General features: G+C 45.9%; 1 protein-coding gene across 2 annotated transcripts; it reads left to right on the top strand.

Moving 5' to 3' along the window:
* Positions 1-7,642: 7,642 nt before the first annotated feature.
* Positions 7,643-14,590, top strand: LOC130885115 (dehydrogenase/reductase SDR family member 2, mitochondrial-like). Of its 2 annotated transcripts, XM_057786532.1 has the most exons (8): positions 7,643-7,791; positions 9,095-9,272; positions 11,083-11,184; positions 12,831-12,901; positions 13,044-13,095; positions 13,710-13,850; positions 14,155-14,210; positions 14,479-14,590. In XM_057786532.1, the coding sequence occupies exons 1-8, from the start codon at positions 7,643-7,645 to the stop codon at positions 14,588-14,590; spliced, it is 861 nt and encodes a 286-aa protein (XP_057642515.1). The 2 variants fall into 2 exon arrangements, with proteins under 2 accessions (XP_057642515.1, XP_057642516.1); XM_057786533.1 differs by lacking the exons at positions 11,083-11,184; positions 14,155-14,210 and having other exon boundaries at positions 7,660-7,791; positions 14,438-14,590.
* Positions 14,591-14,810: the final 220 nt, after the last annotated feature.

The raw sequence follows: 14,810 nt of genomic DNA, 5'->3' as shown, positions 1-14,810 counted from the left end.
TCACTTTCTACAGCTTTAATAATCACTGCCAAATTCTTTGTTCAACGTTCAAGAAATTGCCTCTGAAAGAGTTCTGAGGTATATGTCATTGGTCAGGAAAAAAAAAAAGCAGCTCTGTTTATTTTGGAATGGTAGTAGATTTACGGAAAGATAGCTAAGGTACAAAGCGTTTCTGTCCGCATCCCACCTCGCTGCCCACGGCGGGATCTCATACAAAACTTTATCGCTAGGAGTTGACGTGAGTGCTGCAGCCAACTATGAATTTTGCTCCCATTTTACGGACTTTTCCCTGCTCTTGTCCTCACTGTGTCTAAGACTCAGTCACCATGTCTAGGACTCAGTCCTCGATGCCACACTGTGTTTAATCTTCGTGTCTCCATATTTCCTCCTCTCTGAGACGTCCTCTTAAGCTGATGCTTCTCACTTGTGCTGTTGGTGCCTTGGAAGAGTTTTGGTGTTAAAGAACACCCCTTGTCTTCAGATGTAGGGAGAGTGTCGGAGTGGAAGTGTCGGAGGTACACAACGTTTGCATTACTTATGTGGCGACGTCACCATAATCACTTGGAAGTATTGGCTACATTTCTCCACTGCGAAGCTATTTTATTGTTTTTGTTCTGCATGCCCTTTGGATAGGCCTCTAAGCCCAGCCCACTTTACTTACAGGAAAAAGCAATTGCACAGAGCATTCTTTTGCAAAGACTTGTTTCTTTTCTGTCATTCTGTCCATCCACTCACCACTGAGACAGGTCTCAGGTAGTGAAGGCTGGCCTTGAACTTGTTACACAGAGGGGGGCAGCCTTGAGCTCAAGATCTTCCTAAGTGCAGGATTATAGGTGTGCACCCACCATGCCTTTTTATTTTTTTAAACAGTCTCATTGTTACTAATTGAGTCAAGAACACATGCACTTACGTGTTTCTTAGTTAAAAGCCAGCACGCCTCCCTCTGTTACTCAGGCCTCTGGCTTTGACCATCTTGCAGCTCCTCCTGCTGGTTCCATGTGCCCTTCACCACATCTCCGCCGCTATGGTTTTTAAAGATGTGTTTCTTTGCTTTATTGATTTCTTTGCTTTTATTTATATTTTTTCAGTGGTCATTGATATTGTGGCACTATGAGGCAGCCCAAGCTTATTTTATATTTTTCCTGTTTCCAGACCTAGGATCAGTCATGTCTTGTAATAGAGATTTGCATTGGTATGGATCTTGGTTTACTGATACAAATTTAAGGTCAATTTTGGTATATGAATATTTCTGCTCTTATTAAGGTATTGTGTTTGTGCAGCTCATTTAAAAATGTATAATTAAGAAATACAGTTTAATAGATAGTCATTTATAATAGTCAAGCTTGTAATCATGTTAGTTAGGTTTTCTAGATATATAGAAAAATATTTCAATTAGATAGGCATCCTTCAAATCTTTCAGAGACCTTCAGAACATGGCATTTGAAATGTTTTAAGAGCCTAAGACTTTTCATGACAATGAAACACATATGCTCCTGGAAGCACCTATCTATTTCAAGAGGAAGATGGGCATCGAAGAGGCTCCTTATGGAGTTTGTTAGCCATTTGGGCAAGAAACTGCTCTTGCTTGGACTGCTTGATGGTATGCTGTGTGAACTGGACATTCAGGACTCACAGAGAAATGACTGATGAACTTACCTAAAGGTGAGATGGTCCTTCATGGTTCCTGCTTCATGAAAGAGTCTGCCAGACATTCTGCAGGACACAGAAGAAAGCAACTGATGGACTTACCCATTACAAGGCAGAACAGATCCTTAGCTTTCCTGCTTCATGGAAAAGTCTGCCAGATACTATGGGCCAGTAGGCTAAAGATTGGGTGCCCGCAACATTACAGAAGAACTTTGGGTGACTGTCCAGGCAGTGAGTTGTCTTTGTCAATTCTAGAGTTTTGGAAGTTGCTTACAATGTTAACTTAGGTAATATTATAGCCTTCTGGATTCTTTGATGGAATTGAAGAATAGATAGTTATAATTATAGCTTTTCTTAGTTATGATAAAAGATAAAGTAGATAAAATATTGTAGCTATAATTCTTGCTTGATGCCTGTTTTGTTATATGTAATTTTACTATGTTAAAGTTAAAGCCTTCCTTTTTATTTAAAAGAAAAGAGAAAATAGTGTGGGAAGTCCTTTTGTATATGTGTTGCTTTTATTGGTTAATGAATAAAGAAACTAGCTTGGCCTGTGATAGGACAGAGTAGAGCTAGGTGGGGAAAACTAAAATGAATGCTGGGAGAAAAAAGGCAGAGTCAAAGAGATACTGTGTAGCCACCAGAGGGGAAAGACAGGAGCTGCCAGTTGGAACCTTGCCGGTAGGTCACAAGCCCCATGGTAAAATATAAAATAATGGAAATGGGTTAATTCTAGATGTAAAAGCTAGCAAGCCATACACTTAAGTGTTTGGCCAACCAGTGATTTAATTAATGCAGTTTCTGTGTGGTTATTTCGAGTCTGGGCAGCAGGGAAGGAACAAGCAGCCTCCGAATACAATGTCTCCAAGAAGTAACCAGGTGTTTAAAATTAACCTATGTTACTGCCTTCTTCTCTTCCTTCTTTTCCTTCTTTTTTTGAGGTGGATAGGGGTAGTGTGGGAAGCAAAACAAATCTCACCATGTAGCCCAGCCTGGCCTGAAAGTTACAATTCTGCCTTGGTTTCCCATGTTTGGGGATGACCCGTCCGTGTCTCCGTACTTTAATCTCTGCTTTTCTTCTCCCATTCTTTATTTCTTTTTTATTTTCTCATTCTTATTTTATTTGTATTTATATTTTATTAGCTTGTTGAGTTAAAAGATTATCTCACTGCTGTCAGTTATTTCCTTTCCTGGAATGTTTAAAGGTCACTTGATTCTTGGTATATTGCTTTGATGATGTACTATGGCGTATATTCTGAGGAGTACACTGTCATTTTGTTACACTTATTTGTTTGTGTGTGCACACACTTGCACAGATCAGTGCTCACCTTCCACTATATGGGTTTCTGGGGAAACAGACTCAAGTTGTTGAACTTAGAGGCTTGCGGTGTCATTATTCACCCAGCCTTTTTGCAGGCCCTGTTCATTTCTTAACAGTGGGTTTTGCTTGATTTTTCTCCAAAAGTCCTGTTTTGACAATAGTCCAGGACACTCCTACTTATTATATCCACCGTCCCAGAGTGTACCTACAGCCGGTCCCACCTCACCACTGCAGCAGCTCCCACCTCACCCCTGCAGCAGCTCCCACCTCACCACTGCATCCATTGAAGGTATTTGAGGCTGTAAGTTTTTCTTGTGAGGTAACCCTATTTGTCTTTAATTTTTTCTCATAACTTGTCAAAAGATTAAAAAATTATTTGTATGTTCATGTGCCTGAATGATCCCAGGTGCCCTTGGAGGCCAGAAGAGGCATCAGGCCCTGGCCAATATGGTTGTCAGGGACCCAACTCAGGTCTCTGGTAGAATAGCCAAGGGCTCTGAAGAGCTGAGCAATCTCTTAAGCCCTCCCTGGGATTATTTTGATCCTTCTTTTTTTTTTTTACCACGTTTTGAATTTTTAAAAAAGATTCATTTGTTTTATGTGCATTGGTGTTTTGCCTGTGTCTGTGCAGGGGTGTTGGATCCTCTAGAACTGGAGCTACAGACATTTGTGGACTGCCTTGTGGGTGCTGGGAATTGAACTTGGGTCCTCTGGAAGAGCAGCCATTGTTCTTAACTGTTGAGCTATCTGTTTATCTGAATTTCCTTTCCTTTTTTTTGTATTTTTTTGTCTAGTGATCTGTGGCAAAGAAGAAGGTTGAAGAACTGATTTAATGTTTTAATGATTTAATGAAAACATCACCATTTATTTAGGCTTTCTTCCCCTCCCCTTTCGCTCCCCTTCCCTTCTCTTTTCCCCTTCCCTCCTCTTTCCTCCCCTTTCTCCCCTCTTTTCTCCTCCTCCCCTTAACCCTCCTCCACTCTCCTCTCTTCTCCTCCCCTCCCTTCCCTTCTCCTCTTCTCTCCTCCCTTCTCATCCCCTCCCCTCCTCTCCCCTCTCCTCTCCTGTCCTTGTGTCCCCTCCACTTTTTTCTGTCTCTTCTTTGCCTCTCCCTCCCCTCCTCCTCCAGGGCTGAGTAACAAACCCAGGGTCTGCACTTGTTAGACAAGCGCCTGTCACTATCACTGAGCAGCACCTCCACCTCCATCTTTTTCTGTGTAGACATTCGTCAAGCATTGGCTGAGACTAGAAATGTGAGCTACATGTCAAAGCTGCAAGCCAGATAGATGGTCCATTTCATCATTGTCTTTGGGAGGGACAGATACAGCAATGGTGACACTTTCTGGGCCAAAAAATGGGCACACATAATTTGCTATGTGGGAAATCTTGGCAGGTCCGGGGACAGAGTATAAAACTGCAAACAAGGCAGGTTTTTGTTCGTTTGTTTGTTTGGTTGGTTTGTTTTTGCATGACCCCCTGTTGCCTTTCAGATGCTATTACTGTGCTGGGGAAGCCCCATCGGTTTCATTGGCTTTATCGACACCTTTGTGCTCCAGACATTTGTGGACCTGAGGCTTGTGGTTTCATTTCTTTCTCTCCCCACCTACCCTCCCCCACTCCCCCCTGTGCTGGTGAGAGAACCCAGGACCTTGCATTTGCTGCCAAGAGCTCTACCATTGAACTAAATCCCTGAACTCTGATGTTTTGTTTTGTTTTGTTTGTTTTTGTTTGTTTTTCTATTGACTGTTTTCCAGAAAGTCATAAGCTCTTAGTGTGCCTTTTGTAGTAAAAGGAGAGTTGAGGGATATAAGGTATAATAGAAGATCATTGAGTTTTTGTTTTTCTTTCTTACATTAATTTACCATGACTCTGATAAGACCACTTGACTTAAAGCACAGAAACCTGTAATCCCACAGTCAAAGTGCTAGCAGGCTTGGCTTCTCCTGCCATCTCCCCAAGGCTTGCAGATGTCATCTTTCCACTGTCTTCATGTGTCCTTCTCTCGGTGTGTACGCATCTCCATCACACTCTGGTGTAACTACCCACCCCCAAGGAAGCCAGTCAGATTGTATCAGCATCCGCGCCTACAACATTCTTTCAACATGATCTTCTCTTTAACGTTTCATCTCCATGCATGGTGACACCCCAAGGCCCCGAAGGGTAAAGTGTTGACATGATTTGTAAGATGGCATTCCTTTCCTTGAGATAAACGAGATTAAACTTGCTTTGAAACTCGAGGATTTTATAAAAGGTGCTTGGGTTTAAGTGTGTGCACCCCCACTGCCTGGTTTAGGAACTTCCTCTAATTCCGTGGTGTCCCACATCATTCCCCTACATCGAGGCTGTTCTCTCTACAGTCAGTCATCTCTCAGGACCCAGGTCACTCTGTGGCTGGAACATAGGCTGATCTAGCCCCAAGTTTCACCTCACTTCCCTTAAGGGTCCTTTCTTTCTTTTCCAGCCCTGGGCATTAATCTTCAGTTATTATAATTTTTATATTAATTTATTACAAATTTCTTGGGGAACAGAACTTGTTTTCGTTGCTGTGTATGTCAAGAACCTGCAAGCCTTTGCTGCTTCAGCTGGACTCTGGCCACTGACTGCTAGGCGCTGGAAACAGATCCTGAAAGTGGCCCCTCCTGGTTTGCACCAGGACTCGGGAGTTGCCTGGAAGGCAACGCTCAGTGTTAAGTCTCTAAAGTCCTGAAGGCACTGCCGATGTTGTCCAATCTAAGCCGTCAGTTTCCCTGGATTCCCTCCGGCATTTGAATTGGTGGCTCAGGGTGCCTCAGCAGAGTTGAACTGGAGCAGAGCGGAGAGGTCTACTGTGTGTACAGGATCAGGGACCTCTCTTAGGTCATTTCCTCTTTCATCTTGTCTATTCCACTCCAGTTTTAACATTGATTCCCAAGACCACCTCCTGAACAACTATTTGCTTTGAAGTATGCTTCTGAGGGTAGCCAGTCTAGAGAACGGTTGTTTTTTCTGATGAGGTGGAAAGGGAACACATTCCTTACTTTTCTCCATGCTGTGGTAAAATACTGTCACTGGAGTAAGGATTTATTCCAGCTCATAGTTTAAGAAGGGGTACAGCTCACCATGGCAGAGAGCGCTGGCAGGAGCTATGAGACAACTAGTCAGTGCGTGGGAATGCAGACAGACAAACACTGGCACCCATCTGACTCCTTTTCTTTTATTTCTCCAGTCTGGGATCTCCTTCAGGGCACCTCCCTCCTAGTGATTCTCTCTGGAAACATCTTCACAGATATCCAAAGGTGAGCCCCCAAATGCCAGAGGCACTCTCAAGTCAATCAAACTGACAAGATGATTAAGCATGGTGAGGCGGGGTTTGAGATGAAAGCTGTGTTGGGAGATGGTTTCAGAGATGAAGTATTACTGAATCAGTTAAAACGACAAGGCGGTGGTGGCGCACGCCTTTAATCCCAGCACGCGGGAGGCAGAGGCAGGCGGATCTCTGTGAGTTTGAGGCCAACCTGGTCTACAAGAGCTAGTTCCAGGACAGGCTCTAAAGCTACAGAGAAACCCTGTCTCGAAAAACAAAAACAATTAAATTAAATTAAATTAAAAAATGACAAGGTGACATGGACTTTTGTACAGACAAGTCTGGGAGGTGTGACCTTGGGTCAGAAGGAGGTGAGGAAAGAGGCCTGGTGACAGTGTCCAGAACAGGAAAAGAGTGGATAGCTAGGATTCACACAGAGTTAGCTGGGAGTCTTGTGTTGAGGGAAACACCTGGCTTGTCAGATGTGCTGATAAAGTTTACTCGCTCCGACAAATGGAGTATTGCTGTTGCTTTGAGAAGGAACCTGAGGGAAGAGAAGATTGTAATAGGTGAGGAAATGACTGGAAACTGATGATGCTGAGAAGAAATAAGTTCAATGCCTAAGGACTTAAGGTCTTAAGGGCTTGGGAAGCAGCCAGAGCGCATGCTTAACATATATTAACCCTGGGTTCAACTCTCCAAAGGAAATGAAAAGTTCAGATAAAGGATGTGTGTAAGAAGTGCAAAGGTGATTCTAAGAAACATATTGTCCGTGACATTTCTTACTGGAGGGTTGGAAGTAGGTCAGGCAAGGATCTCTTAGGGCCCAGCACACTGTGCTGGTGGCTCCCTATGGGAAGCCTGAAAAGAGCCTAGGTTAGAGGAAGGACACGAGGGCTCTGTAGTTGGTCTTCCTTACGACTGACAGTTCCCAAATAATGACATGGAAACTTCTTATTAATTATGAATGCTTGACCTATAGCTTAGGCTTGTTCCCAGCTAGCTCTCATAACTTAAATAAACCCATGTATGTTAATATACGTTCTGGCACATGGCTTGTTACCTCATATACTGTATATCTGATTCCTTCCTCGTCTCACTGGCTTAATCCCACGAGCTTCAGATTCTTCTGGAGTTCCTTTCTCTCCCTGGAAACCCTGCTTACTCTCTCAGGCCCTAGATATTCAGCTCCTGATTAAACCAAGCAGAAGGCACCTTAGGCAGAGACACGTCTTCACAGTGTACAAAAAGATTAGGCCACAACAGGGTTCTATGTCGTCTGGAAAGTTTGAAGGATGGTGGGACACCTGTCAGAGGCTTCGTGGAGGACCCGAGAGAGCGCAGGTCCTAATGTGTCCACAATTGTGATTGTTGTCGCAGGTATCTCTCCAATGGCTGCCGTTCTCAGGTCTGCCCCACGGGTCCTTAGGGGCTATCAGTGTGCCTCAGTCCCTCTCTCAGCAAGAATGTTCCAGAAAAGAGCAGATGAGAAATGTACCCTGGCTAATAAAGTGGCTGTGGTCACTGGCTCTACAAAAGGGTGAGTGATGGAAGTCCCTAGCTGGCTTGTTACCAGGAGATGTTGCCATGGTACCCATGGATACACTCATCTCATATATCCCTGTGGTCCCCCCCCCCACCTCCATCACACAGCTCTGGTGTTTAACTCTGTGTCTCGACAGCTCTCCCTAAAATACCAGGTTTCTGAGCTCCAGAAGATTTGTAGTTATAGAACCAGCTGCTCTAAGACAATCAGGGCAGTGTCTGCATGTTGTCTCTGACCATCGTTAGTGGCACAGTCCCTAATAAACAGTGACCACTAGAATAGCACATCTGCTTCCTTATCTTCCATACCTACCTGGCCAGTGGTTTTTGAGTATTCTACCAACAGAAAGAAGCCTGACATCTACTGCGCCTTAGACTCAGAGGTCTCATTGACCACATCCTGCATATAGCACCAGGCATGTGAAGGCTGATGTCTGGCCACCAGCTCAGGGTGCTCTATGTACCCTTGCAAGGCCCACATCCCCCAGGTCCAGCTGTCTTCTGGATCCTGTAACAATATGCATTTATAATGAGTCCTTACCATCATCACGAAGAGGGGAGATCGTCATCCTCTTGATCTTTTATGGTCTTAACATCATCAATATATTCAGAACTGTTTAGAATTTCTGGGGGAAACAAAAGAACTAGAGTATCCAGATCCCAGTGATGTCTTAAGTCTTTTGTATGCTCCCAATTCTCAAAATTCATAACTCATAAAATTTAAAATTCTCAACCACCCAGAAAGTTTCGACAAGACATTGGGCACATGCCTCTTTCTTTTCCATGATTGGAGCCGCTTAACCAGTACCGGTCAAGAGTCCAGACCTCCTCAGTGTTAGGAGACCTACAGGATAGCACGTCCTCCAGCAGAAACATTTTAAAATTGTAGACCAGCGGGAAAGCATTAGTTTAGGAAGTGTGCAATCCCTGCCAGAGCCCTGAGGCCGGGGAGGAGAGTAACAGGGATAACTAATTAGGAAGAGTCTTTAATTTAGTCCTGATGCCACCAAAGCCACATCTCTTCTGATGGTGTAGCCTTTTCTTTTCAAAGCTCCTTTAATAAAACATGAGAACATTTTCATCTGTATAATATAATTATCATAATAAAGCTGTGATAATGAAATAAAAAGACTATAAAGGCCTGGCATGTAGCAGGTATGCAAAATGTCTGCTATTGAAGATTTTGAAGCCACTCTTGGGCATTATCAGGGAAACAATTGATGTAGTCATTGGAGTCCGCCTGGAAACAAGACGGAGAGGGCCGAAAGCATCACCACCATCTCCACTTCTGCCCACAGGATTGGCTTTGCCATCGCCCGGCGTCTGGCCCAGGATGGGGCCCACGTGGTCATCAGCAGCCGAAAGCAGCAGAATGTGGACCATGCAGTGGCCACATTGAAGGAGGAGGGGCTGAGTGTGACGGGCACTGTGTGCCATGTGGGGAAGGCTGAGGACCGCCAGCACCTTGTGACCGCAGTAAGGAGCCATGGGCTGGGATAGACGGAAAGACATTGATCTAACCCTGGCACGAGGGATCTGGGGTCTCCAGGGCTGTAAATAAGGCTAATCCCACATTCTCAGGGTAGTCCGATTTCTTGACTGGAAGGAAACAGCTGCGCTGCTCGTGCTAATCCGAGATGACTAGTGGTTGGGCGTGACCGAGGAGCTTGCCTAGAACCTTAAAGGGGCCAGAGTTGCTGTAACCCCAAGTGCTCTGTCTCCACAATAAAGTCTGAGCTGTGTAGCCCTGACCCAACATGTACTGTATTGATAACCCATTAGGCTAACCTCTGAAACAAAAGCTTTAGGCTCAGGTCCTGTGCTGATCCCCTGGCAAAAGTGAGTGGTGAGGTGGGATCTGAAGGAACAGGGACTGGACAGGTGCTGAGGACAAAGGAGGATTGGTCCAGGCCAGAGACAAAGGCAGAGAAGGAACCAACTAGAAATGGAAGAGCTGGAAGCAGGTCCCCTAGGAGCAGAGGTTTGGAAGGGTGAGGCCCAGGAGCCAATCACAGGTCTTACAGGGCAGAAACTAGATGCATCCAAGGAGGCAAGAATTGCCGTTTTATTCAGTCTCTGTCAGGATCCGGCTCTGGCCTGGCACAGACCCAGGATGGTCAGAGAGTCACTGCGGTCACAATACTTGGCAGAAACAACTTAAATAAAGGTTTCTTTTGGTTTGTGGCTTCAGTCCATCATGCTGGGGAAGGCATGGGTGTGGAAGTACGTGGCCAAGTCTGTTCCCATCTCTGTAGACAAAGATAGGGAAGCAGAAAGTGTAGTCTATACTGTGGGCAGGCCAAGAATAGCCTTTAAAGGACTGCCCCCAGTGACCTTCTTTTTATTTTATTTTTATTTTTTAATGCTATTTGCTTCCTTCTTTTTTAAATTTTATTGATTTTTATTGAGCTCTACATTTTTCTCTGCTCCCCTCCCTGCCTCTCCCTTCCTCTCTTCAATCCTTCCCCTAAGTCCCCTTACTCCCAATTTACTCAGGAGATCTTGTCTTTTTCTACTTTCTACTTCCCATGTAGATTAGATCTATGTAAGTCTCTCTTAGTGTCCTCACTGTTGTCTAAGTTCTTGGGATTGTGGTTTGTAGGCTGGCTTTCTTTGCTTTATGTTTAAAAACCACCTATGAGTGAATACATGTGATAATTGTCTTTCTGTGACTGGGTTACCTCACTCAAAATAATGTTTTCTAGCTCCATTCATTTTCCTGCAAAATTCAAGCTGTTGTTATTTTTTCCTGCTGTGTAGTACTCCATTGTGTAAATGTACCACGTTTTCCTTATCCATTCTTCGGTAGAGGGGCATTTAGGTTGTTTCCAGGTTCTGGCTATGACAAACAAAGCTGCTATGAACATAGTTGAGCACATGTCCTTGTGGCACATTTGAGCATCCTTTGGATATATACCCCAAAATGGTATTACTGGGTCTTGAGGAAGATTGTTTCCTAATTTCCTGAGAAATCACCACAGTGACATCCAAAGGGGTTGTACTAGCTTGCGATCCCACCCTCTCCCAAGGTCCCCATGCTCCCAGTTTACTCAGGAGATCTGGTCTTTTTCTACTTCTCACGTAGGTAGATTAGATCTATGCCCTCAGTGACCTTCTGCCACTTGGCTCTGCCTCCTAAAGATCCATCACCTCCCCAAACAGTGTAATAGCTGGGGGAAAAAAAAACAGCCAGAATATGAACCTGTGGGGGACATTTCAGATTTCTCTGGGTCATTACCTCTCTTGATTCCATGTCTTCACCTGTGCCCTCCCCTTTGTGTTGCAGGCCCTGGAACACTCCGGGGCTGTTGACTTCCTGGTGTGTGTGGCAGGAGTGAATCCCTTTGTGGGAAGCACCCTGGGAACCAGTGAACAGATCTGGGACAAGGTGAGGAGATACCTTCCACACCCTACATGGTGTGTGTGTACTCACGATTACACAAACGCATGTGCAGATGCCCGGGTTTCCACACAGCTGTGTCTACACTGGTACTGATGGATGGAGATGGGGCTTCTCTGAGCCGGACTTTGCATAATTCAGTTCAATGGGTGTTGTCCATGCCCAGTCTCTGCCAGATTTCTGTAGCTTCTGTGTGGCTTCTCCTTGTGTGGGTCACTGCTACTAAGTCCTGAGATGCCGAAACAGATTTTTTTTTGGGGGGAGGGGTCTGGCCATGGCAGAGCCCCTCTGACTCAGGTTTATGAAACTGTCACAATCTGGATTCATTGGAACCTTGGTGAACCTTCAGTCTGGCTGTTCTAAAGAACCACAGAAACCGACAGATGGGGCTCTTCCCTAGTTCTGCCATCTCAATTGGAAGTCACTGGGAAGTCAGGAAGCTCCCCCTGCCTCTGCAAACCCCCATCCCTGTTTTCCTGATGAGCTCGCCTATGACTAGTCAGATCTGAGCCCCCTCCTGTCCCTGGGGGTGGGGAATGGGCCTGTGATCTGAGCGTACCATTCCTTTCTGTAGCTCTTCTTTCCTTGGCCACCCGTACATTTTCTCTTGGTAGATTTTGCCCCACTTTTCCCTCTGGTTCTCAAGTTCCACAGCCTCTTTGATCTACCTTCCAGTTCCTCTACCTTACCCATCCACCACATTCAGACTTTTCCAGCTCTTTTCTTTTTTCTTTTTAAAAAGATGACCCAGATTTGATGTCCAACATTGCATAAATGCTTAACTCAACCAAAATCATATCCACAACAACACATACATGACGAGCATCACCAGCCCCCATTCTAAACACTTCATGAGGTAGATTAGGTGCCGAGAACAGATTTCTTTTCTCTTACCCATGCTCCTCCTTCCAGTCAGTCATCGATAACCAAGTTCTCCTCCTTTTCTTCCCCATGCTTCCTGGCCTTTCCCCTGGAAGACTGTAGTGGAGGTTGTCTGGAAGCTGAGTTTGGTAATTCTCTGAGGCCGGGGGAACTTGGGGCCTCAGAAGTATGTCCGCCCCTGACAAACTCTGACCCTCTGTGCTGGCTGGTCTATGTCAACCTGACATACAAACTAGAGTTGTCAGAGGGTGAGGAGCCCCATTTGAGGAAACGCCTCCATAAGATCCAGCTGTAAGGCGTTTTCTTAATCAGTTATTGATGGGTCAGGGTCCAGCCCATTGTGAGTGATGCAATCCCTCCTGGGCTGGTGGTCCTGGGTTCCATAAGGAATCAGGATGAGCTACCCATGGGGTGTAAGCCCATAAGCAGCACCTCTCCATGGCCTCTGCATCAGCTCCTGCCTCTAGGTTCCTGCCCTGCTTGAGTTCCTGTCCCGACTTCCTTCAATAACACACAGTAATGTGGAAGTGTAAGTCAAATAAGCGTTTTCCTCCCCATTTGTTTTTTGGTCATGGTGTTTCTTCACAGCAATAAAACCCTAACTAAGACACCCTCACACACAGTAAAAGGACTCAGTGTCTCAGCTACCCACCATACTTACGGAGTTTTGCTCTGTTCTGGTGCCCGGACAACAGGCTGCAGACAATGGTGTTCATCTCTCAGTCCAACCTTTGTGTTATTTGGGATTTCAGATCCTGAATGTCAATGTGAAGTCCCCAGCTCTGTTGCTAAGCCAGTTGCTGCCCCACATGGAGAAGAGGGGGTGAGTGCATGTGGGTGGTGATGGGGGCCATGCATTTTCACCGTGAATTCTGAGCTGTTTCCTCTTTGTGTGAAAACACAGTTTCCTGTGGCTTTTAATTGAATGAGTCTCTAATTTCACTTCGTGTCTCTTTCTCCTCAAGGGGAAGCTCTGTTGTTCTGGTGTCCTCCTTAGCATCTTATATACCAGTGGTGGTGAGTATGGCAGCCTCTGGCCCACCCGCTGAGGGCCAGCTGCCTTGACTCTTGTCAGGCCTTGCAGTGGGAAGTGGGGGAACTGACTAGCCATTCTAGATTGAAGAAGAAGAAGGAGGAGGAGGAGGAGGAGGAGGAGGAGGAGGAGGAGGAGGAGGAGGAGGAAGAAGAAGAAGAAGAAGAAGAAGAAGAAGAAGAAGAAGAAGAAGAAGAAGAAGAAGAAGAAGAAGTTCAATATGTACTCCAAAGCACGGCACCGTGAATGCTTCAGATCAGATATTATCTCATTTTGCCCTTAAAGGGCAAAATCTGCCATTTGCCTCTAAGTGATGCCAGTTTGTTTCCTGGCAAGACAGGGCCTTCTATCTCCTAATCCCAGATTCCTAACTGACTTCTAAAGTTTAAGTGCAGTGTTTCCTGTGCTAAGCTTGGATAGCATGACAGCAACTGGGTGACCCAGAGAAGGACCTGACTCCTTGAAAACTCCCATGGGGGTGGTGAGGAACAAGGGGAGCATCTGTTCAGTCCCACAGTCCGGCACACCTTCATACCCTGTGTTCCAGGAAGATCCCTTGCTACCATATTGATTCGCTGCCCCCTTCTTTGCTTCTCAGAAACTGGGCGCCTACAACACCAGTAAGACAGCCCTGTTGGGCCTCTGCAGGTCTCTGGCTGTGGAGCTGGCTCCAAAAGGCATCCGCGTGAACTGCATCTTGCCAGGAATTACCAGGACTGACTTTGGCCTAGGGGAGAAAGTGGTAAATGCCTTCTGCTCTCAATCCCCCCACCCTTTCTCCATGTGCCTTCTGGTCCCTTTTCAGGCTTCCATCTGAATGGAGGCCCACAGAGCCTGGACATGCAGCCGGAGCCCCCTCCTAGGGTCAGAGTTTGGGCAGCAACCCTTTACTCTTCTGCAGATGAGTGAGGCTCCCCGTCTTCTTCCAGCAGATTAGTGTTCATCTCAGGCTCCCACAGAGGTGTGGGTCAGCCATGATGCTCTTCCCACGCCATTGTATCAGCAGTCCTCTGCCTCACACTCACTTTGAAATTTCTTCCTAGGAGAAAACAATAATGGACATACTGCCTGACCTGAATAAAATCTACGGATTACAGCGGTAGGTAGGGCTCCGGGCTTTGGTGCTCTGTGTTTAGTTTTAGGGAAAATTATATTTCAAGGTGAAAAAGACCTCGTGGGTTTTTTTCTACCACTCTGCCAGCTGCTTCCCCTTTTGGGAGTCCTGGGTTGGGGGCAGGAGGGCAGATATGAGTCCAACAGCCATCACCTCTGACTGAACCTGGCGAATGCTAGGCGCCCGTCTCAGACTGCGGAAGTCCGGATCAGAGCTCAGTGTTTCCTGTGACCTCATCTCTTCTTTCCTTCAGGTTAGGGGAGCCAGAAGACTGCGCTGGGTTAGTATCTTTCCTATGCTCCTCAGATGCCAGCTTCATCACCGGGGAGAACATCTTCGTAGCTGGCTTCACCCCTAGAGTGTGAAGACGCAGCGTGACTTAGAGACGGAGCTGAGGTCCTCAAGCAGAAAACAGAGGGCTCAGTGGGATGTAGGTGAAGAGCCTTAGTGTGTGCTTGGGGTCCGGGTCATATAGGGAACGCATACTTAACAATGGTGAAGGAAGGCAGGTGTTTTACGTTCTCACTTGGAATAAATCTGTTTGGATACTTCCGGATTTGCTTCTGTTCGTCTGGCTTCTTTCAG

This window comes from Chionomys nivalis, chromosome 12, assembly GCF_950005125.1.
Source record: "Chionomys nivalis chromosome 12, mChiNiv1.1, whole genome shotgun sequence".
Classification (NCBI taxonomy): domain Eukaryota; kingdom Metazoa; phylum Chordata; class Mammalia; order Rodentia; family Cricetidae; genus Chionomys; species Chionomys nivalis.
Note: the sequence above shows the minus strand (reverse complement) of the source record. Positions and strands in the feature narration are given on the sequence as shown.